The sequence below is a fragment of the Cheilinus undulatus genome, linkage group 19 (assembly GCF_018320785.1).
Source record: "Cheilinus undulatus linkage group 19, ASM1832078v1, whole genome shotgun sequence".
Classification (NCBI taxonomy): domain Eukaryota; kingdom Metazoa; phylum Chordata; class Actinopteri; order Labriformes; family Labridae; genus Cheilinus; species Cheilinus undulatus.
Genome location: NC_054883.1, coordinates 34,978,502 through 35,003,642, shown reverse-complemented (window position 1 = coordinate 35,003,642; position 25,141 = coordinate 34,978,502). Strand labels below are relative to the sequence as shown.

At 39.5% G+C, this 25,141-nt stretch overlaps 1 protein-coding gene across 1 annotated transcript in view; it reads left to right on the top strand.

Annotated features, from left to right (window-relative positions):
• The window catches only part of LOC121527108 (cadherin-10-like), a 142,787-nt gene extending 120,640 nt beyond the window's left edge, over positions 1–22,147 (top strand). Inside the window, exons 8-12 of the mRNA XM_041813824.1 lie at positions 3,741–3,877; positions 7,337–7,458; positions 14,338–14,455; positions 14,669–14,920; positions 17,859–22,147. Of these exons, the coding sequence (XP_041669758.1) occupies positions 3,741–3,877; positions 7,337–7,458; positions 14,338–14,455; positions 14,669–14,920; positions 17,859–18,361 (1,132 nt within the window). The 3' untranslated portion in view covers positions 18,362–22,147. The remainder of the gene's footprint in view (positions 1–3,740; positions 3,878–7,336; positions 7,459–14,337; positions 14,456–14,668; positions 14,921–17,858) is intronic.
• Positions 22,148–25,141: the final 2,994 nt, after the last annotated feature.

The following is a 25,141-nucleotide window of genomic DNA, read 5'->3' as shown; positions in this document are numbered from 1 at the left end:
AATAAATTACTTACTGCAGCTTTAAAAGCATGTAAAACTACCAACACTTCACTGCAAGTTCTGCTCCTAACAAAATAAATACAGGATAAGTGCTCAATAAAGAAATTCCTAAACCACATTATGCCCTTAATATTGACTTCTACAAGTCAACTGTGCAGACTGATGCATGCTCCTACCTCTTGTCTTTTAGCCACATACTAAAAAAAGTATTGCTAGTGAGATCCAGGCTGACTTGAATCTTCATGAAGTCGTGATAGTGCCAAAATTAACAATCCACAACCCTAGATACCTGCATTGAGATTATAAATTCAATAATAAAATGCTTACTGAGGCAATAAATTAAGTGGAAAGTTGCCTCATTTTGTCATAAACCTCTAAACTACTGGACTCACCCCCCTGCCATTACAGTTATTGCACGTTTTAAGCACAATTTCCTCTATAAAATCTCACAGACTCTAAAATGATAACTGGATATGTGTCAATGAAGATATAAAGCCACCAAGCTGACCTTGAGATAAGACTGAGAGATTTAAAAAAGGCTAATTGTCAGCCTTGCATAAAAACGAAAGTCTTAACATAGTGGAGTTTAACTTAGACTTTGTCTAACCTTCAAATTCCCTGATCAGTACTTTAACAAGAGGCCCTCTGAGTCTTGTTCTTGAAAAATGTCTCCTAAAACCTCTGTGGTAGTCCTGCCGCTCGTTTAGCTTGTGCAGGAAGGAAAGAGGATATATGTCCCAACCCGCTGATCACTAACATTTCTGTAACCCTCCACGTCCTTCTGCACGGCCTCCCCGTCCTGCCAGCTGCCTGCCTGCTGAGTGCAGCACTTTGGATGCCCGGTCAGGACGAGATGCACTGTTATCTCTCCGCCATTAATCAGGGGAAGGGTTAGGCCCAGCCGGCTGAATTATTGGGAATATTAGAAAAGCAATTAGTAAAGCCCACGACCGACGCGGATTTAACGAGGTTAGAGTTACTGTCGGGGCCGGCGAGGTGGTGGGAGCGGAGAGGCGAGGCGAGGAGAGGGAGGGAGTGTTTAGATAAAGACACTAAAATGGTTGATGCAGCAGCAGCAGCAGCAGGGAGGGGCCAGAGGGGGGTAGGGGAAGGGGGAGGAAGGATCAGCGGAGAGAGGAGAGAGCAGTGCGGCGGTGCATTGAAAGCCCCGGTTCATAGTCTCCCCTCGGGGGTCTCCTCCTCTCTAACGCCAGCCCTCCTGATGCCTGCTACTCCATTAATCACACTGATGTATCACAGGAGTCTGGGAGGCAGAGAAAAACAACACGACTGGATAACCTGTTGGCTCGTTTGTGTGTGTGTGTGCGTGGCTCCACAAACACTTACATAAATCTGTCAACACCACAGGACAGACTATTCAGCACTGTTAGCACCGCAGAACACGCTATACTACACATGTTAAAGGGTCAGTTCACCCACATCACTACCAATAGACTTCACCGGGCTTGTGTCTGGTCATGCAGGGCGTTTGGGTTTATATGCAGAGGTGTTTGAGTTCACAGACTGACAGCATCTGATTAGATAGTCACTACAAATACAGAATAACCTTTAAAATTGTGGGTAACCTGAATGAATGCAGAATGCAGTTTTTAAATGATGATTTTCATGTATTAAGGAAAGTTATCAAATCTATCTGGCCCTATGTGAAAGCATAATTGTCTCCCATATTAAACCATGAATTAACCATGATAAAGGCCACCCATAAGGGGGGGTAAAGGGGAGAGCTTTCTGGGGCCCAGCCAAGCCGGGGGCCCATGGAGATCAGCAAATCATGATCCACTGGGAAGTTAAGCTGTGATAACCATATGTAATTTTATTTTAGCCTGAATAATAACCCCTCGTATATAAGCAACAATTACAACCTGCTTAAAACTGTAAACTCCTTTTCTTAAAATAACATCAAAATGGGTTAAAAGTGCCAAAAAAAAAAAAAAAAAAAAAAAGTGTTAAGAGAGGCAAAAATTGGCAGAAAGTGACTAAAACTGGCAAAAAAAAAAAAAAAAAAGTGAAAGGGGTTACAAGTGGTAAAAATGGGTTTAGAGTGGCAAAAATGAACATAACAAACAGCAAAATTTGGTTAAAATTGGCAAAAAATTGGCATAAAAAATGCTGATAAGGGGTTGATACTGGCAAATATGGATCAACAAAGAAAAAATAGGTAGAAAGGGGCAAAAATGGGTAAGAAACAGGCAGAGAAGGGAGTGGAAATGGTTTAAAAGTGGCAAAAATGGCTTCAAAATGTCCAGAATGGGTGGTAAGGGTGTTGAAATGGGATTAAAGTGGCACAATTAGGTTCAGAGTGGCAAAAAAAAAGGTAGAAATGGGCAGAAAAAGTGATTAAAAGTGGTTAAAAATTAGCACAAACAAATCATTTCAATATTAGAACCCAATAACAGTTTGACACATGCACTTTCAGCTCTAGGGGAAAGGTTAATAAAGTAACCGTTGGTCAGGATGCTAGCAGTGATGCTACAAATCCAGCACAATGTATTAGTATCAAAGTGAGAGCAATTACCCACAAATGGAGAAAACTTGGAACAGTGGTGAACCTTCCCAGGAGTGGCTGGCCTACTAAAATTACTCTAAGTGCACACTGACAACTTATTCAGGAGGTCCCGAAAGAACCCAGAACATCATCTAAAGACCTGCAGGCCTCACTTGACTCAGTTAAGGTCAGTGTTCAACCATAAGAAAGAGACTGGGCAAAAATAGCATCATGGGAGAGCTCCAAAGCCAAAACCTCTGCTGACCAAGAAGAACACAAAGGGGTGACAAATATGATATCAGGTCATCACTGAAGCAGTATTGTTACCGCGTAGCATGGATGCACGTGCAGGATTAACAAGGCTTACTTAATGTATTTTAATGTATTGTTCTTGTTCATTCACATCTTGTGTCAAAGCTGCAAGAAAAGCCTGAGCCAGCTGAAGAATATTACCTCCTGCTTTTTGAGTGCTGCATTGTTTAAAAGGAGTTTTTTTTCCTGAAACAGTTGGGAAATTCAGTAAAAGAGCTGTCAGTCAGTGTGAGAGTGACAGCAGCGTACTGTGCTTTTGTTTAGAAGTTGGATAACTACAGTGCAAAACCAATGTTTCTGTGAAAAGACACTTGGAGTAGTATTTTTCGGCTTCTGTTCTGCAGCATTCCTCTTCACTGTGTCGTATTTTTGCAGCGGCAGATGTTTCAGAGGTGGATGTGTCCCACCTTGGACACCTACACCTGAACTTTCTGCACAGTTAGATACCACAAAGGGTAATTGAGAATTTCTTTAGGGTTTGTGTAAAGCTAGCTTTTTAAAAAGAAATGGCTCAAGCGCTGTTTATTTGCTCTTATTAACATCTGTTTTTGTGCAGCTAAAAACCAATTTGTATTTGCTTTAACAACACACACCTTTCCTTCCCAGGGCAAACCTTTTCACTTGATTGATGCTAAATTTCATGTTTTTTCTTAATGCAATTTTGTGTGGTATGAAAAGCCAAAGAAAGGACATAATAGCAGAGTGCAGCAACGTCCATCATGTTTAGTCTGACTTGTTTTGAGTACCTCCAACCTCCTGGAATCCCTCAAACTGCTCACAATGCCACAAGTAAATGTTCAAATTTCTCTGCTGCACACTTGAGAAGCTGTCTAAAAATGACTGTACCCTGCACCTCCACCTGGGAAACACAACCCACCTCCACACACCTCTCTAATGCTGTGCCTGTGTGTGCTCCATGCAGGTACACGATTGATCGGCGCACAGACATGGACAGAGTGTTCAACATCCATGCAGGCAACGGGTCGGTGTTCATCCTCAGGGATCTGGACAGAGAAGAGAACCCATGGCACAACATCTCGGTCATCGCGACAGAGTTCAGTGAGTCCAGCAGGACAGGAAGCAAACACTCTCTTATTCTAGAGGCCAAATTGTACTTTTTAAAAATTGAAATGTACCTCTGAATGTTGTTTGTTGGATTTAGAAAAAGGTTTGGGGGCACAAGAACAGTCAGTGCTGGGTTTGACTCAGACTCCTGGGTAGCATCGGATACATCAAAAAGACTCCGAACATGGCCCTCTGCATAGAGGAGCAGCACTTTATCTGCTTTAAATCCATTATTGGTAGCAATATCATAAAGATATGCTGCTATATTAAATGTGATCAGCTCAGTCTTAGGTCTACTCTTTTTTGTGTCCCTGATGTCCATGAGAGTAAATTGAGCTCGCTGCCCTAAACAATCTGATGCTGAGTTTCCCTTTTTTCAGAATAACTGATCTAATTTTTAACAAACCAACTTATTTTGCTTCTGTTTATCTTTTTTAATTCTATTTCAAGGTTACTTTTGTGTCATTAAACACCTGAAGGAATAATATCTTGAATTTTGGCTGTAAAAATAAATAGTGACTAGGCCCTAGAGTTTCAGCTGAGGAGCATCTACCCTGGAATGTTGAAAAATGTCTTTAGAAAAGAAAGGCTTGAGAGGAGGGTAGTACACGCCCTGTCCCTGCTGTCCCTAATCAGCCACATCATCACTCAGTACATGCCGCATTTTAGATTTGATTATTCAACATCATGTCAAATAACAAAAATATGATCATGTAGAACGGAGGTTCCAAACCTGGGGTCTGGGCCCCTAGGGAGGGTCCTGACTGTTCTGACTTTATAAAAATTAGACGTGTATTCTTTTGAAAGAAGAATCATGATTAGAAATATAATATACAAAGCGTAGTAGGACCAACTTTAAAGGAAGAAAAAGAAAGGATCTGTTCATTTTTTTAGCAAAAAGAAGGCAAATTTTTGGGGGGAAATGACATTTTTGAGATTATAAATTTGTATATTTACAAGAAAGCAAACTCAGAAATTCAGAATTTATAAAAATGAAAAAAAATGAAAAAAAAATTTTAAAATTTCCATGTTAAGAAAGTCATACATTTTGCATTGAAACATTCATGACATTCATGTTTTTAAAAATATAAATTTACACTGCAAAGGCAAAAATTTACAAGAAACCAAACTGAAAATATTGGTTTGATTATGACTAAGGAAAAAAGGTTGGGTGGCACTGATGTTCTATACAGAATTGCCTATTTAAAACATCAAACAGAGCCCAGTTCTGCTACATAATTGAGATCAGCTGATTAGCTTTTAAGCATGCTATTGGCTCTAACCTGGCTATGTTTTTTGGTGCTCCTTCTGCAAGCCACTTTTACAACCCTCCTCCAACCCAGCTCCTCCTTCCCAGAACAGCCACATATGAATAACACCAATAACCACAAATCATGTGACTGATCTTTAGTTATTGTGTAGTTGTAGTAATTATGTATGAGTAATATTGAGAACCACTATTGTAGATTCATCTCATACAATGTGAAATATTGCAAGACTTTTTTGTTTTAATCTTGATGATTAAATCTTATAGCTCACAAAAATCTTAAATCCACTATCTCAAAATATAGGAATATTGTGGAAAAGTCAGATTTGCAAAGGTTTCCTGAGTCTTCATTCTCTCATTCTGGTTCTGTACACACAACCACAATCATGGAGAAGACTCTTTCCCTGACTATTGTCCAGAGGACAATCTTTGATACACTCCGCAAGGAGAGTAAGCTGCAGAAGGTCATCGATTAAAGATCAGGCTGTTCTCACAGGCTGTCTAAAAGCCATGAAAACTTTATGGAGATGGCCATGAAAATGGTTAAAAAATGCATTATAAGGCAAAATGGGTAGAAAATGATTAATAGAGGGTAAAAATTGTCAAAAATGGGTTAAAAGTGGCCAAAATGTTTTATGAAAACACGCCTTAAGAGGCAAAGTGGGTGGACAATAGTGAAAGTGTTTGAAAAATGTAAAAAAATGGATGAACATTTGCAAAATAGTGGCAAAACTTGGATAAAGTGTCAATGAAGTTGCAAAAATGTCCTGATAAAGTAGTTAAAAAAAGGTTAAAAGTTGTGAAAATGGATATAAAAAATTAAATGGGCGAAATGGATGGAAAATGGTTAAAAGAGGTTTAAAACTGTCAAAAATGGGTTAAAAGTGGCCAAAATATGATACCGAAAATATCTACAGAGGCTAAAAGAGTGGTAAATGGTGAAAAGTGGTTAAAAAGGGTGATGACTGGTTACGGAGGAATTTGGCATACCTGACTGGCTGTCGGCCATCTTGGTTTCAAGAGGAAATAAATACACATACAATGGCTTGCCACTGAGAGTCAGTGTGTAGGATGATGCACTAGTGTCTACTGTAGTGGCTGATGTGCAACTATGCCAATAAAACCCGTGTATGTGTAAGAAAACGTTTTTTGAATAGCTGTCCACTACAGGATTTAGTACAGGTCCAGTCCATTGGTCAAAAAGGAACATAAAGTCCCGGATGTTGAATTCTAGGTTTTCCGGGTTGTTTTGTATTGTTATTTAGAGCTAACTGTAATAGTTGGTACAGCCTGTGGTGTATTAAACACAACGCAAAATAGAGGAAAACCAAACCAAACAAAAAAGCAACTAAGAATTCTCTGATGTCTTATCTGAAGCACCCAAAATAAACATGTTCAAAAGCTAAAAAAAAAGTGTGCATCTGGATTATGATGTGGATTTATTGAGTCATCCAGAGCACCTTTTTTTAACTGCACTGAAGCAGACTTGGCCCAGGAGCATGTTTGTTAGTGTTTAAGTAGCTCAACATTGGCTGCTATGAGAGGGGGCTCTCTGATTGGTTGGTGAGTGGACCAGTCAGAGTCGACAAAAGGGCTTAACAGATAAATATATCTTTTTAGTTCAAGAAACAGAGAACATTTTCATTTTCTCAATAAATACATTACACTGACATGAAAGAGGACAAAGAGGCTCGTGAAGTATCAAAAATCAGGACTGCAATGTACAGTAAATGGACAACTTTATAATTAAAGTCTGCAGAAGCTCAAGGGCAAATATGCAAAAGAAATATGCAGAGGCTCAGAGTAGAAGATTGGTAAATACCTAAAATGATGAAATCAGTGCTGCAGATATTCTACAGTACTTTAAACTGAATTTATCCTTTCATTTATACTGCACAGGCTATAAAAAACATCTCAGTCTTGTAATCCACCTACTTTTTTAGGAATTTGTCCTTTTAAAGAAAACTTTTTGTAGCTTTGCTGCAATTAAAAGGATAAAAAGCACCGTAATTTTTTTCCTGATGTTATATATTTTTTGCGTGTCATTCACCATTTCTGCCTTTGTGTAAGCTGATACAAACATCTTAATTAGACTTATGCCCAACCTCACAGTTTGCATGGAAACACTTCACACATTATGCTATTCTAAGTCTTAAATTACCCGTGTGCATCTTTGTGTCTCCTAGATAACCCGCGACAGATCAGCCGTGTGCCCGTTTACGTCAGAGTGCTGGATGTCAACGACAACGCGCCGACGTTTGCCACCAATTACGAGACATTTGTGTGTGAGAATGCTAAAGCCAATCAGGTAAGTAACACCGAACATGAAGTGGTAGCCATGGTTTCATTAAATACAATACTTTGCCTCTAAATCAGGATGTAATTAGCGGACCGAAGACACAAGATGAGGATCATGATGAAGGCTTAAGACAGAGGAGCTATATTTATGTGGTAACTGTTAGACGTGTTAACCTCTCTGTGCAAGATCACATAGTAGACAGGTACACAACTCCCTGAATAGATTCTTTTTCTGAATCACCAGTTAGTAGAGGAAGAGAAGTTTCAACTTTAGTAAACTCTATAATAGGGATGCTCTGATCATGCTTGTTAGCTGCTGATATCAACCATCTATGTGTGAGATCAGCTGAAACCAATTCTGATCATATTCCGTGTTTATGTAGCAGCTGGCTAAGTTAACTTAGCTTTGCATTGTACATGGACCTCCTACAGGTTGCAGTATAACCTGATAAAAGCAGCTCAAAGTCATCCTTATCCAGTCAACACCATGCTTTTACTTCCTGTGTCCAACATAGCAGTACAAAAACCTCCTAAAGAGCAGTGCAACAAGTATCTAAGTATGGACAAGTGACTTGCACACAAATCATGAATTGCATTTGCAAATTTAGTGAATTGAATACCACAATTATAAAGGTATTATTCAGTTACTAGCATTTCAATTAGCTAAACACTGCAAATATCCAATTAAACCTAATGGACTTTATATTACAAAAAATCCCTTAGACTTACCAAAATGCTGCACACAGGCTGATATGTTCTGTGCCTTTTCCCATTTTAAGGGAATAATGGATGAATTTCAATGCAGGAAATATGATTTTTTTTTTTTTTTGCAAAAGAGTGAGACTCATATATCAATTTCTTTAACTACTGTGCAAGAAAATTGATCTCTTTTGATGCAAAAGATGATTTTTTTTATTGTGTTTCATAAGGCAATGTAGAGAGAGAAAAGAGTGTTGATGGAAAAACAGCAGCAGCACTGTCTATATATAAACTTATATCATCAGAAACAGTCTGATTGTACCATTGAGACAATTTAAAACATCAGACTAGACAGTTTGTTTTTGTCTCTTTGTGGCATTAAGACACATTGATCGAGTTATAAAAGCAGACACCACTCTTTCAGCAGACGTAGTTTAAGTCACTGTGGATGAGATCGACAAGGAAAAGGAGGTGATAAAACTAAAATAAAAGTTAAAAGTTGTCCAACTTTTTCATGGGTGAGAGTTGAACTGAGAGTTGAGTTTACCCCGGCACATGTGGTGCTCTCTCAGTTCTTGGTGGATGCATCCAACGCCACGTGGTGGGTGGATGGGTGGGGGGCAAGGGCTTTCTGGGGCAAAGCCAAATGGGGGGCCCATGGAGGTCAGCAAAATCATTGTCAAGTGTAAAGTTAATCTGCTCATATTTTATTTTAACATGAATAATAATCACTCTTATCAAAGCAACAAAAAATACGTTTATTTATGCTACAGTCATGTTAAAGCCTTTTTCTAAATATAAACCCCTTTTCTTGAAACAGAATTACCTTTGTAGATAATGATAACAATGTGGATGGAAAAGTAATGGCAGTCTATGTAGCTAAGCCATGATGTACATAAATGTCAGATGTCAGAAAGTAAAGTAGAACAGAGACAACTTTAAGGGAAAAAAAGTGTTGAAAAGAGATTAAAAGAGGCAAAAATAGGATAAAGGGGAAACAATGAGTTGTGGAAAAACTGCCAAAAAGGGGCAAAATGGGTGGAACATGGGTCAAAAGTGGCAAAATTGGGTGCAAAGTGGCAAAAATGGTCAAAAAAGTTGCAAAAATTGTATGGAAGTTGGATAAAAGTTGTGAAAATGATCAGATAAAGAGGTAAAAATTGGTTTTGAAAATGTATTAAGGGACAAAATGGGTGGACAATGGTTAAAAGAGATTAAAAAAGTTTCAAAAATGGGTTCAAAGTGGCCAAAATGTACCATGTAAAATACCTTATGGAGTAAAAGGGGTGGAAAATGGTGAAAAGTGGTTAAAAACTGATAAAAAATGGATATATGTTTGTAACATTTTCAAAAGTGGGCAAAAACAGTGGATAAAAGTAACAATCCGCAAAATGTCCTGATTAACTAGCAAACATAGATTAAAAGTGGCAAAAATGGGTTACAAAAATGCTAAACAAGGCAAAATGGGTGGAAAATGATTAATAGAGGGTAAAAAGTTGCAAAAATTTATTTAAAATGGCCAAATGTGTTGTGAAAAAATGCCAAAACATGCAAAATGGATGGACAATAGTGAAAGTGGTTGAAAAGTGTTAAAATGGATGAACATTTGTAAAAATGCATAAAACAAGTGGGAAAACTTTGATAAAGTGTCAATAAAGTTGCAAAAATGCCTTGATAAAGTAGTAAAAAGGGTTAAAAGTGGTAAAAATGGGTTACACCAATTCATATAGGGGCGAAATGGATGGTTTAAAAGAGGTTGAAATTGTCAGAAATGGGTTAAAAGTGTCCAAAATATGACACCCAAAATGTTTAAAGGGGCTAAATGATTGGAAAATGTTGAAAAATGGATGACGATTGGCAAAAACAGCATAAAGTGAAAAAAAGGAAAAGAAATGAGCAGTAAGATTTTTGAGAATGTTTTTAAAAAGTTTTTAAAAATTAGCATGAGTAAATAATTTCAACATCACAATCCAACAACAGATTGACACTTTTCAGCACCATGGTGAAGCAAGTGTTAGCTTGATGAGTGCTAACACCAACATAACTAATCAAACATACATGATTTGATATCATGAATGAATCAGACTGGGGAGGGCCCATTCTCTGGGTTTGTCAGGGGCCCAGAAAATCCTGCGCTCAGCTGACAAACATAACATGCATACAAGTGTGAGCAACCAATCATGTATTTTTAGATTAAAATAAGCAGATAGTCATTGATTCCTATTCAGGCAGAGCATCTCTACTTTACAAACACATAACAGTCTTACCGCTCGCCTTTATCTGCTGTCATTTCTCCACAGCTGAAATCCCCAATGCTGTGCCTCTTCAGAGATAAACAGTGACACTGACTCTTCAGTTTCTCAGGTTTTGTGGTCTAACTTTGCTCCAAAACAAATATTAAAGTCCTGACTTTATCAGAGCTTTCAGGAAGTGTGATGACCCAAGCCATAACTTCCCAGAAAGCACTCTGTCGTATCCAAACAGAGACAAAAGATTAGTCAGAATATAGATAGTGAATCTGAGCCGCAGCAGCTGGTAGTCATCATTAAAGATGAAGCAGTGCTACAGCTGAGAAATACTGCAAACCAGTCCTGCATTCACACTTTTATTTCAAGTAAAAAAACACACACTTAACTTTTAAAAAAATTGTCCTGGAAGGAAACACCCATACTGTGCTGAACGACCCATTTAAAAATGAAAAAAATATAATGTTATTAGATTAAAGTGATGCAATTTCATGAAATAATCACTTTCATGTTGCATCTGGAAAACACAGGGCTAATTTTAACTACTACAGGATGAGTAGCTCATTATGTATTCATAAATAAGTGTTTATGTTGACTATATTTTCTAATAATAATCCGAACCTGTTGAACAACTAGTATCTATAGCTTTCACATAAATTTCAAACACGACTAAGTGCATTTGCCTCCCCTGTCTAGTGGAATAAAAGGGAGTTTCTCCATGGCGCTGCATAAATCAAAGTTTCAGCCACAATTAGACTCAGTAATATATACATAACATGATTTTCTTCAGAGTTTCGATGCCTACTGAGGCTGAACTGCAAACCAAACATGAGGGACACTGGGCTTTATTCCTTGTCAGCTCATGATGAACTATTTGTCTTGATGTTTTCCCCAAACACCAAACTATCACTTTAGGCTGAATTAACAGCTGACGTTACCATTAATATGCAAATAAGAACCACTAACAAGCTTTTACTGTTCTTATCCTTGTTAATTAGATTGTTTACAATTAGTGCTAGCCAACATGACAACATCTTCTCATTCTGTAAGACTATACACACTTGTTAACCAGCTGACAATTTGGAAATATATACACATTATAATGCAGGGGGTAAGAGACCAAGCACTGAAAGAGGTTTTGGCCCTGTATTAACCAGCTATGGACACACTTTCTCTGCTTTTGGTTTGCATATCTTTAAATGCAAATCATCCTGCACCTTTATCCCTGAGTGCAGTTTTTTTCTATGGCTTTGGGTGGAGATCTAGGACTAGAGATTCTGTATATTTCATACACACTCAAACTACAATCAGAAGTTTTGGTAGTTTGATACACATTTTGTAGGTCAGTAGAAACTCAGGATACCCAAATACCTAAACAAAAATACTGACAACCCACATCAAACTCAAAGACAGATCACACTACCATGTGTGTTTCATATCACAGTCGTCTCATTCCAGTGGTTGATAGTACTAAAAGGTGCAAAAGCTTTGAAAAAATTCAGGTTTCCTCTTGTACTTAGAACAGGCATCTATATATTTTTTTATTTTAACTATAATTGTATCCAATTCACAAATGTAGCATCTCGATGACAATATTTTTTTTTTGGCTTAATATCAATATTATAACCGATGCCCATAGCGTTAAACTTAATCCTAACCCATTACTGTTATTGTAATGGAGGTGCACGGCCTTTCGGATGGATACAGTTTTCATAAATCTAGCATTCTAATAACCCTTGGCCCTGCCACTTACCCTAACACAAACCCATATGTTAAAATTTATGTCTAGGGGGTAGAGTGTTCTGATTCTTGTTAAGGGGGATATTATGTTATTTAGCAGACGCTTTTATCCAAAGCGACTTACATCTGACAGGTGGTCCAGGTGTTCCAGGAGTTAAGGACCTTTCTCAAGGTCCCAAGCTGGATATTGACCATGCACTGACTGGGGTTTGACCCACTGATCTCCCATACCGAAGTCAGCAATGTAACCCAGTAAGCTACCCAAGGAGGGTGTTCTGGGAACATTGTTCTTGATATGGATGATTATTCATCCATTACCACAAATCTAGCATCTTCATCATAATTTTTGGTTCAATCACAGTATAACCCTTGTCCATGCCATGCTCTAAACCTAACCCCTACACCTATTTTTTGCATGCTTACATCAAGAAGATAGGGTGATCCGATTCTTGTTTTAGGGATAGGGTGAATTCCTTGGAACACAGGCCTTCAAATATATATTATTGTCCACTTAATTAGCATTTTAATAACCCTATTTTTGGCTAAATCCCTACAAAATCCTTGCCCTTACCATCTACTCTAACTCTAAACCCTACTACTGTGTTTTGTGGGTTCACGTCAAGGGGTAGGGTGACTTGATACTTAATGTAATGGAGGGGTAGGGTGAAGTACAAGGAGTACATGGCCTTTCAAATGAATACTATTTACCACAAATCTAGAATCTGAATAATCCTAATTTTTGCAAAATCCAAATGAAGCCCTTGCCAATGCCATTTATCCTAACCCTAACCACTAGTCCTGCATTTTGCATATTTACAACTGGGGATAGGTTTGTCTGGATTCTTATTGTAAAGGAAAGGAAGGATCAAGTACTAGGGGTACATGGCCCTTCAAGTGGATGCTATTTACCACAAATCTGGCATCTTAATAACTATAATTTTTGGCTCAATCTCAGGCCCTGTCCACATGGAGACGAAAATGATATGTTGCCGTTTCGTTTTGAAGAAGTTTTCCATAAAGACGGGACCATTTCAGGAAATATCCGCATAAGTATGAAGCCACTGGAAACGACTGAAAACGCTGTAGTGCATATGCCACGCCTGTACGTGGCGCTGTGTTGCTGCCACGGAAATGCACCAAAAGAAAAGAAGAACATCACAGAAAACAGACACAAACTTTCTTCTAGTTGCCCTTCTGGTTGGATTTAAGAACATATGGTGTGTGCGTTTTGCGGTGGTGGTAAAGGAGCTTTAGATTTTTCTGTAAAAGCCATAACAAGCTCAGTAGCTTCTGAAGCACAAACACAACCGTGTAGTCCACCATTATTGTTTTGGCCAGACCCGCGCAGGCACCTTAAGGGAGCTACGCTGTGTGTGACGTAATCGTTTCAAGAAAGATGCAGGTAGCCGTTCACATGGAGACAAAACGGTACGGATTTATGCACTCGGGGACCCGTTTTCAAAAAGTATCGTTAACAGTCACCCAAAACGTATGGATGAAATGCCGGTACGACAAAAAACTTTTGTGTATACGCCCAAATTCGTCTCCGTGTGGACAAGGCATCAGTATAATACTTTCCCATGCCACTTACTCCAAACCTCACCCCTCCCCATATGTTTACATGTTTACATCAAGAGGATAGGGTAACCTGATTCCTGTTATGATTGGGTAAGGACAAGTGCTAGGGACATGGCCCTTCAAATGGATATTAGCTAGTATTTTAATATCTTTTGGCTAAATCCCAATGCAACCCTTGCCCTAACCATTTGCACCAGCCTGAAACCAAACTCTATTTTGTGAGGATGAGTAGGATACCGTGACTCTTACTGCAATAGAGTGGTGGGGTGAAGAACTCAAATGGATATTATTTATCACAAATCTAGCATCTGAATAATTTTAGCTCAGTCCCAATATATTCTTTGCCAATGCCACTTTCCCTAAACCTAACCTTTACTTCTTCCTCATTTATGTCCAGGGTGCAGGGTGTTGTGATTCTTTTTATGGGGGTGTAGGGTGAAGTACTAGGGGTACATGGCCCTCCAAATGAAGATTTATCAGAGGCAGACACTTCAAATTGAATATTATGATAACATGTCAAGAACTTAAATGGCCAGCCCATTTGGCAAGGAGATTTTAGCTATTGTATAATTTTAGTTGTGTTCTAGGCGCTGCTTTGTCACTCACCTTTTTATTTTGTGTTTCAGAGGATACAAACAATAAGCGCCACAGATCCAGATGAGCCTCTTGCGGGACACCGATTCTTCTTCAGTCTGGCTCAGGAGGCTGCTGGGAAGGCAAACTTCTCTGTCCGTGATAACAAAGGTAAAACACTCTAGACACTGCATGTGGTCATCAGATTAACGTCTATCTTCTGTATAATGTTCCACTTAAACCTGTTGTTAAACATATCTACTGTTTTAAAGTGCATGATGGGATGTTTTTTGTAGCACTAAGAGCATGCTCAGAGACAAATCTGATTGAAATGTTCATTGAAGTTATTGACTGCTGTGTGGTAACATGATCTTCTGTTTTCAGACAACACAGCCTGGATACTGACGCGCAGGAACAGTTACAACAGTCTGCAGAAGAGTATCTACCATGTGCCGGTGGTCATTTCAGATGGAGACTTCCCCATGCAGAGCAGCACCAACACGCTGACCATCAGAGTGTGCACGTGTGACCGCGAGGGAAACATGAAGCTGTGCAACGCCGAGGCCTTCACAGCCAGGGCGGGGCTCAGCACAGGGGCCCTGGTAGCCATTCTGCTTTGTGTCATCATTCTGCTCAGTGAGTACAGAGTGTGCATGAGGAGAATAGAAAATGTAGCTGCAGCTCAATCATGTAAATATTTGTTTTTCAATATGATCTATATTCAACCGGGTGGCTTCACTGAAAATTTGATTTCTCAAAGCGATACGCTCGGGTGCTTCCTTCTATTTATTGTAAATCTCACAGGTGTTAAAGAGACAGTTTTGTGTTTCAGCATTTAATTTGATTCATCTCTTCCTGTGGGCGGATAATTCCGCCGGTGACCACAGCTGACATGTTAATTTGATTTCAGCAGTGAAGATCTGCAGCATCTCTGCTGGAGGAGAGGAACATTGTGCTTTAACAGAGCCAAACTGTGTGCTTTAGGAGGAAAAGGAAAGGTGACTGTTTGAAAGGAAAACTTTAGCCCGGAGCAGCTGAATCAGCTTAGGAAACAAAAAACACACTGACATGCACTTTGAAAAGTCAAACTGTTGTGAGACTGATTAAAAAAGGACTTTTTAAACAGAGGCTATCATGATATTCCTCTTGAAACTGTACTAAATTAGAGTCAGACCTGGATAATACAGCATCAGATTGATATGTTGCATATTAACTCCTCAACTGGTCCCAAACTAGACTAGAATTTATTTCCCTGATTCAGAACGTGCCTCCACAATCTTGAGAATCAAGCTGCCTCTGAAAAATACCCACCAATAGCCAGTGAAAGTGAGTGGACCGGAAAATATCGCCTATCAGAGGTTTTGCAAAATAACTTAAAATGCAGTGTTCCAAATTATCTTGCAAAACAGAGTTTCCAAACATTCAATAGTTTATAAAGGGTTGAAAACAGAAATCTGTTGTAATGTTTTGCATTAGGACAGGGCTGTCCAAGCTATGGCCTGGGGGCCGAATGTGGCCTGCAGCCTGTTTTTAATTTGCCCCCAGCAAATTCTAGAGATAAAATGAAGTATGGCCCACATTAAAACATTAAGCCCATGCGTAACTGTATTGTACTTCTTTCTGCACAAGGTAGTGCTACCATGTTAAATCTATAAACAAACATTTTGACAAAAAGATATCTTGATTACTAACATCCTTACAGATTATCACAGCAAATAGCAGCACCAAAAGCTGTTTAGAGCTAAACCGCCACCCTCATAGAGCTTCTTTTAAGGATGCTCCTTAGGTTCTTAATAAGGTTGAGGTCATGGGTTGATGGTGGCTACACCTGGATTTTTTCTCCCTTCATACTCCCTTCAGCCAAGGCCTCAGTGGGATTTTTTGCAGCATGAGATGGTGCATTGTCTTGCATGAAAATGATTTTTACTCAAGAAGGCACGGTTCTTCTTTTTTTATACCATGGCAGGAAAAGGGCAGTTAGGAACTCCACATTTTTTGCTTAGGTCGTTTTTACACCTTCAGGCACCTTAATAAGGCCTACCAACTCACTTCCTATGAGTCCAGCCCAAAACATCACTCCACCACCTCCTTGCTGACGTTGCAGCCTTGTCAGGACATGGTGGCCATCCACCAACCATCCACAACTCCATCCCTCTGTACCATCCAGTGTAGCACGACATTTATGATAATTAGTCTTCATATATTTCTGAGACCACTGCAATTGTTTCTGTTTGTGGGCATTACTGTAGTTGAGGGTGGCTGAAAAACAGCTTTATGCGCATCAGCAAGCCTCTGAAGGATCCTTTGGGGCTCTTTCAAAGGGGGGAAAAAGTATAAACTGTCTTCTTCCTCTTCTTCTTCCACAACTGATTGTTAAGACTACGATAGTACAGAACCACAACCCAAGAGTCATGTAGCCCACCTCCTCAGGTCATGCCCGGTCCCACTTGGGTATATACACTCAAATAAGTCTATTCTGCCACCTTGGATGTTTTTAAAAATCATTTTTAAGATGCCTGCAATGTCCCTCTTTGTATCTACACATCTATGTGCAGCTCAGATGATTAAATGGGCTTGTGCTATGTGAATACTGCAGTTTTTAAGTTGACAACAGACATTTATTGCCTCTCTAAATCTACCCGCTGACACCAACTTATCTGCAAGGTGAGTCTCAACAGACTATTTGTTGACTATAACAATTTCCATCATTTATTGTGAAAGGAAAGAAAGAAGTGTTGCTTTTACAATGATGTCAGAAACTTGAGACCACCTCCTCAAGTGGGCCCAGGTCTGGTGCCTGAGTGCGGTTTGTATGCATTCACACTGCACTGCATTCCAGATCTGGGACCGGGCCCCTAGAGTGAAAGCACCCTTGAATTGAATGGTTTTTTCAATCAAACAAGCACTCTATAACAGTAGACTGCTGTGTTCATACAATGCAGGATTATGCCTAATGAAGGAGCCAATATGGTAAAAATTAAAGAGGTTCTGGTCTGCTACGCTTTGTATCTCAGTATGTTTTGAGCAGTAAATAGATATATATACTTTGCAAGGGATACATTTTCAATAGTCTGTGGTCACATGCAATAATGATGGTGGCTGCACTTGTGTGTTGTGTTTCAGCATTTGAAGCAGACGTACTGGTTGCACCGGTATAAAAGATGTAGCCTTTTTCTTAGATGAATAGTAGGTATTAAAAGTGTCTTATACACTGAATTTTACAGTAACACAAAGAGTCCAGGTGAGCTTCATGTACATCACTCACATGTTATGATGCTACTGAAGGTACACAACACAAGGCGCATCTCCTGTACACAATGTTCTTAAACTCTTACACTACTTTCCTTTGTGATCTTAAGCAGCAGTGGCCCTGAGGAGAGAGAAAATACATAATGCATCCTTGTGGTAGCTCAGCCTGTTCTACAAAGTCAGACAAAGTCCCTGAACATCAGTGAACACTCATGCAACATCAACTATTCCCCCTGGATGCACGCTGGCCTTCAGAACAAGGAGAGGGAGCAAAGAAACAACAGCAAAAGTCACCAAACTCTTTGTTTTCTCTTTCTCCCTGTAGTGATCGTGGTGCTGTTTGCTGCCCTGAGGAGACAGAGGAAGAAGGAGCCTCTGATCATCTCCAAGGAGGACGTCAGAGACAACGTCGTCAGCTACAACGATGAAGGCGGCGGAGAGGAGGACACTCAGGCCTTTGATATCGGCACGTTACGCAACCCTGAGGCCATCGAGGAGAGCAAGCAGAGAAGGGACATCGTCCCCGAGACCTTCTACCCTCCAGTTCGGCGTCCTGTCTTGCCCCCGACCAGGGACAATAATGGGGACGTGAGAGACTTCATCAACCAGAGGCTCCAGGACAACGACAGCGACCCCACAGCGCCGCCTTACGACTCTCTGGCCACCTACGCCTATGAAGGTAACGGCTCGGTGGCAGAGTCCCTCAGCTCGCTGGAGTCTGTGACAACGGAGGGCGATCAGGACTACAACTACCTGAGCGAGTGGGGGCCGCGGTTTAAGAAACTGGCGGACATGTACGGGGGCGACGACAGCGACAGGGATTCCTAACGAGAACCTGGCACACACGCGGGGAGAGAAAGTGGAAAAACTTCAGAGCACTTCAGGCTCATGTGGCGAGAAAATGGTGAAAGGACCGAGAAATGAGCGCTGTGCTCTTTCATCGCCATTGATCACCATTCAGTTGTCCCTCCAGGTGACCAGACGTAGGCTTTGTGTGTCCAGTCAGTGTTAGTTGCGTTTTTTGCAAGGGTGCAGTAAAAAAACAGACTCTGTGTCAAGACTTTTTTTGTGTGTATATGGGTGTACATGATGCCCAAATATATATAAATAAATCAACATTTTCTTTTTTGTTTCTTTTTCCAAAGCTGCGTGAGATGGACACTTTCAACAAGCAGTTTTGTAAACCAACAGATATGCCTATGTATTTTTCAGTGTTTCTGGGACAAAAACATGCTGCATATTGTGAGTTCTATCTTAGCTTGTGTACGTATGGTAATATGAAACATTACGCTGTACAGTTGTTTTTTTATTTTACAGGGATTTCTATCGTCCAAATGATCCCCTTCTTTCAGCAGTGGCTGCCTCACGCTAGCCACAGATGTGCTCCAGCCCCAAGTGCTTCAAAAATGATCAAAAATAAAAAACTGGATGGTAGAGGTGTGAATCATGAGAGCTTCCTTAATTGCTAGGAACCTTTCAAGGCTTTCCCGCTGCAGAAATCAGGACCTAAATCAAGTTAAAGGAACTGTGGGCCTCACTCACCAATATCTTCCTAGGATTTTTCTTAAATTTGTTCTCCAGGAGGTTCTGAGAGAAACTGTGGTGAAATTATTTGAAAATGGATTTCAGCATCACTCTGGTAGAACCAAACGGTGGGATTAATGGTGCTCACAAGCTGGAAGCTAGTGCATGTTTCCCCTAATTGGCATTGATAAAAACATCTTTAATGCCCATATAAGGACATGAGACTGCAGGGCAGTGTGCACACACAGAAATGTGAAGAGAAGAAGTAATATAAATTGCAGTACTTCCAAGATGCAGTGCTGCTCCAAATGAAACCAAAAGAGGAAGACTTTATTATTCTTTTAGCACCTATAGTGGAAATCAAATTTATGCTACAAACATTAATTGGACTATGAGTATCTCCTTTTTAAAAAAATTTAAATTGAAACATAATCAAATCATGTTAAACGAGAAGCTACAATCAACTCCAAAACAACAGAGAACTCATTTCATTCCCAACTGTGCAACCTGCCCTCTACATTTACCAAACTCACCCTACGACTTTGGATTGCAGATTTTAACATGACTAAATCATGTAAAAAAGAACTTGCTATGGATTGAAAAGGAAAGTAGCGAAGAACAAAAAGGTAAATATTAAATATCACAAGGTTCAGATGACTTTCGGCTTCTCCACTGAGCTGCCTGTGAGTTTTTAAAGTGAAATGAGACTTTAATGAGCAGTGGTGGACTTAATTTACAACAGGCTGCAGGGAGATGCTAATGTGACTTATCAAAAGTGTGTTTAAATAAAAAGTGCTGTAATTGTGGCCCTCATCCCAATTAATGCAATAAATCGTGACAGGTCTAGTTTGTATTGTTTTAAATTAGTGTCAGATATCACTATGTAGTATGTGCCAAAATTATAGCCAGAATTTAGCATTTGGCAGCTAAGATCAAACACTGCATATTTAAATTAATACATGACCAAATTCATGTCATGTATTTGTGCATCTAAATTAATTACATGTTAGGCTGATAAAAACGCAGTAAAATTGAATTAAAAATTCTATTTTATTGTGCCATTCTTAACCTAGCATAATAAGGCGCTGATGAGTAGAAAATCCAACATTGCATCCTGACATATCAGCACACAAATGTTGGTAAGTGTGCTCTGGAGTGCTCTTACATCTTTCTCATAGCCTGAAAACATTTGTGAATGTCAGAATCTTCTTAAAAACTGTGCAGAGTTTTGAGAACAACTCTTAAGAACCATTGGTGAATGAGGCCCGTTATTTAACCTGTGAAAAGTCACTTTTTGAGGATTGTACATCCAAAAGTACAAGAGTTTTGTGGTTGAGGCCTTCTGTGTGTACTCATCTCTGATTCCTGGAGTATTAACATTTAAGTCATTAAAGTTACAGTGTCCTTCCCCAAATGATGTGGGTAAAAATGCTCATACTTTGGCAGAATAATCTTGGTCAAAAATGGGCTAAAAGAAGCCTTTAAAGTAATTCCTGGGACTCAAAGTTTCAGTGAAAATCTGACCTTGGTTGTTGCACATGGCCAATGATAAATGACTAAAATACATTCAAGCGTTAGTGACGGAATGTGGATTTTACAGCCACAGCAAAAACACCAGTTTGTCATTTATCAGTAACTGGTTTTTCATCTCCACACTGCTTTGAGCAGTCGCTGTGAGGTGAGCCGAAATACCAAATATTTCTTTATTGAGCTGAATGTCTTCAGAATCATTTTCTCCGTGCAGCAAACGCTCAGGCTGAGAAATGAACTCCGCAGGACAGTGTTATTTTCTACTGTACATTGATAAAAATCACCAATCTTGCGTGCAGCCGGCTCAGTTAGAGGAAAATACTGGTCCTGCTGGGATTTTTTTCACTTGTCTCAAACACAGAAATGTGTGAATGTTTCCTTCTGTGCAGCGGGTGTAAGTCAGAATCATTTACTCTTACTACTGACAAGACGCCATTGAGCTTGAACGTGTGCTAATCTATTGGATTCAACATTTCATGGACAGTTATCGTTAAAATTTATCATGCAGTTTTACTTTCTGTTCCTAAATGGTTTGGGTTTTCTGTTCAGGTGATCATAACAGAGAAAAGTACTAATGAATGATGCTTCACACTGGCATTCATAGGAAAAGTCTCAAGATTCAATCTGGAGTGTCCTTTTTAGTTAAGCGTGCACACTAAAGATGCTTTTGTGCATCAATTGACAAAAAAGTTGATGATGTGAATCAAAATAGTTGCCTTAAATTGTTTTTAAAAAAATCAACAGTGAAGACTACAAACATGGTTTTAAGGGTCTTACAAGGAAATACAATGCAATGCAGTTGCATCATTACCCCATGATACAACACAATAAGATACGATACCCTTGTAGAAATCTGTCTTGGGCTCCAGTGCTGTACACGTCAAGCTGCCTCTACAGAAACATCAATACATAAAAAAATAGCTAACAAAAAATGCTAATCAGACTTTTTAGAAGCCAAGTGACCTCTTTAAACTGACCCTTTGCCAAACCCTACCCTCCTTTGTTACTAAATCTCTTGCTGTCTGGCTCCGCTCCATATGAAATCACTGAAAATATCCCCTTTTGACTAACTTTTATTCATATTTAACTGGTTCCATTCTTATGTAAACTTTTTATTGACAGAAGGAAAGACAAGGATAAACTACGATTTATGAGGATATCTAGAAATCTTTAAAAACTACTTAAATCATTTAAAATAACACATGTCTGATGCTAATAATGTCGGCTTATATTAGATTTCCCCCTGCAGCATATCAACAAAGTTTTTGTTGTGCAAAAATAGATAAATGAGACTTTTTTTTGCCTTACTAGACCAGCATTAAGTTTGAAGTTGCAACGCCAACATTACATTATGCAAACATTACTGCTAAAAGTAGCATTATTGCTAATTAGCATTACCAGAAAATTACATAGTATACAAAATAGTTGCTCTTACCTTCAAGCACTTCTACACACTCTGATTGACGATGAGTTGGATTACTCAAGTGATTGTCCACAGAGTCGATTCCAAAGAAGGATTTTCTATGACTAACCTTCAGTTTAGAAAACAGGATGAAAAATGCTCCCAGTGTAGGCATCAGATGTGCTTGGGAAATGTACTCAGGGTCCTGCGTCTGCTCGGGACGTTACACAACAAAATTTGTAAAAATAATAAATGGACTTGAGGTTGTATAGGACTTTTCCTCTCATCTGACTACTCAAAGTGTTTTCACACTTTGATGGCAGAGGTTACTATGAAGAATTGGCCATCAGTACTAGCTTATCTACTCAAATGCATCCATACACATTTACATGCTAAAGAAATTGTCTTGCCCAAATGCACATCACCATGTGGCTGCAGAAGCTAGGGATTGAACACACAACCTCCAGATTGCCGGACAACTGATGTTACCTACTGAACCACTGTCCCCACATAGGTATGAAGACGTGCCACGTTTAAGAATTGGCTGCCGATAAAGCTAGTTTTGATTAAAAAAAACAACAACAACAAAATATTAGAAACCTTGAGAAGCTATCTATGCCAAGCTGGAAAAACACATTTAAACAGAGGCGGCCGACTAAGGTTGGTTTCCCACCAGAGAAGTTTGGTCCATTTCTCGGTTAGTCATCAGGAGTGGTATGAAAGCTCATTCGAACTGTGACATGGACCAAACAAATGAACTCAGGTCCACTTAAAATTGGCGGCCACAGTACTCCTCCAAATGAACCCTGGTTTGGTTTATTTGAGGTGTGGTAGCAACTCAGAGCAACTTGTGAGCCAAAGACAGGAAGTGGTATAAAGTGTGATGATTTATGGATGTATTTGTGATTTGATACAGTCAGATATGTGTCGATACCCCTTTCAGCATCTGTGTAAAGCCCAAGACAGCATTAATTTGGTGATGTTTCATTGTTGGTGGTATAAAAAAATGGAAGGAGATTGATTTCTGGTTGTAGTTCTGGCTAATAGATAAGCCATTTTTGTTGTCTTCTTCTTCACTGTTTGGGATAAACTAGTAATTTTCTGACACCTTAGCAAAAACACTTTAATCAGTAGCTAGCAGTGAACTAAAGATGTCAATTATTGGAAACTTACAGCAGTTGCGCTTGAATACCCAACCTTTAATATCTCATTATTTAATAGATATACCTTTTACTGTGTAACGTCACAAGAAGTTGCAGGACCCTTAGCAGACTGAACACCAGGGCACATCTTGAGTTCTTGAGTTGCACTTGCGGACAACCAGCACACCTTTTAACAACTTTATGGTCACCCCGATGCACTGAAAAGACTCAGCCTGGGTGAAAGACTGTCCAACAGGAAGTAGCCCAGCAATGGCTGCTAATAAAAGGGGGACACTCTGACAAAGAATCTGTTGTTCTTGTTAAACTTAAAGGTAAAAACTATTAATTAACAGGATTATAACTTTAGCAGATGCGTATGCAATGTTGGTATCAGCAGATATCAGTTTAAAAAGTACATTATCGGCATCCTCACTAATGACAGTTTTTGCATTTGTAACATATATTGGCTGTAAATGTCTGCAGTGATATGTTAGGGGAGTTTTAGACAGGGCCAACAGACCTACATCAGCTGAAGTCTTTATCTTTGTTCATCCTCATTCAGTTTTAACGTGTTTTTTAAGGACTGAAGATTTAGGTCTGAAGCACATTTATATATCTAATTTGCCTACCAGATATCTGAAAATCTCCAGTAGCAATCTCCCTAAGCAAACCCTAACATTTATGCTGAACGCAGCACACTAATCCTATTAGGTTTTCATATTCAGGTACTAATTTCCCCTCCAGTGGGTGATATCTTGTAGCTCTAACTAAAACATTAAAATCCAGCATCTACCCTTGTGTGATAAAGATCTGATGTATTTGGAGGGCATAGCCCTGCACAGTTGAATGTATAAAAATGTACCAGAGAAGTTCAGTACCAGAAATGTGCCAAAAAACAAAGGACACCAGTATTTTCCTTTAAAACTCTGTTTTTTTTCTGTATTGTCGCTGCCCTCCCCGACATGTTCTGTATGTAGTGTTGAACATGGGCCAGTCCGATAGCCGTGGCTTTAACGCTCTGATTTCCTGAGGGACAAGCAGCTTTTTCATAAAGGAGGCTTATCAAGGAGCACCTGACCTTTGAGTGTTGAGGAATCAGGTCCTTAAACCCAGAGGTGTGTCCTGGGCTCAGAGAGAAGGTCAAAACATTATCCTGCAGCCACGACGCACACATCACTTCACTTTTTAATGTGATTTAGAAACAAATTTTAAAAAAGCAATATTGTCAAATTACGTTAAGACCTCCAAAATACGAGAAATTTCAAAATAAGAGGCACTGCTTAAAGTGTGATATCAACAGGAGGCTAAAACAAGCTGTGCCCTCACTTCAGCGAAAGGCCAGCCAGTGAAGAGGCTGACATTTATCAGACGTTTGAAACAGTAACAACAAAACACAACAGCATAATTGCCACTTTTTCTCTTGGCGCTGTGAAGCAGGCTTGACATCAGCGGTGATGCAGCACATTAAACAATCCAATTGATAGGAACACAATGGTTGGAAAATTCTGTATGCGTGCAGATTGTATACACGTTGGCCCCTTGTTTTGTTTATTAGCTTGTTGCTGGAGCTCCTATTGTGAAAGTGGCCGTCTTCAGACTGCGGCAATGTTGCAGTGATAAGCATTTAATGGGTTTAGAAACCCCTTCACTCGCTTTTCTGCCTCGAGGTACGACGTGAAGTCTCAAATGGAAATCGACATGACAGCTGCACTTGCAAAAAAGCATCTCTTCCTTCAGTCTTCACTATTTTTCTGTCTTCATGCAAAGTGTCAGCATATCGCCATTACGAAGACGTGCTTGTGTTTTCCTATGAAGAGTGTAATTACCTCCGGGCGTTGGCGCCATGCTCAGCTAAGATAACGGGAAAGTGTTGCACACTGTAGCATACGGCAACGCCACATCTCTGGGGGGTTTATTTTTTACGTTGCAGCAACTTAAATGGTGACGCTGATGTCCTCTTTTCTCCACATACGATAGATCTGTGGTTGTTGGTGTGTAGAAATGGTCGGC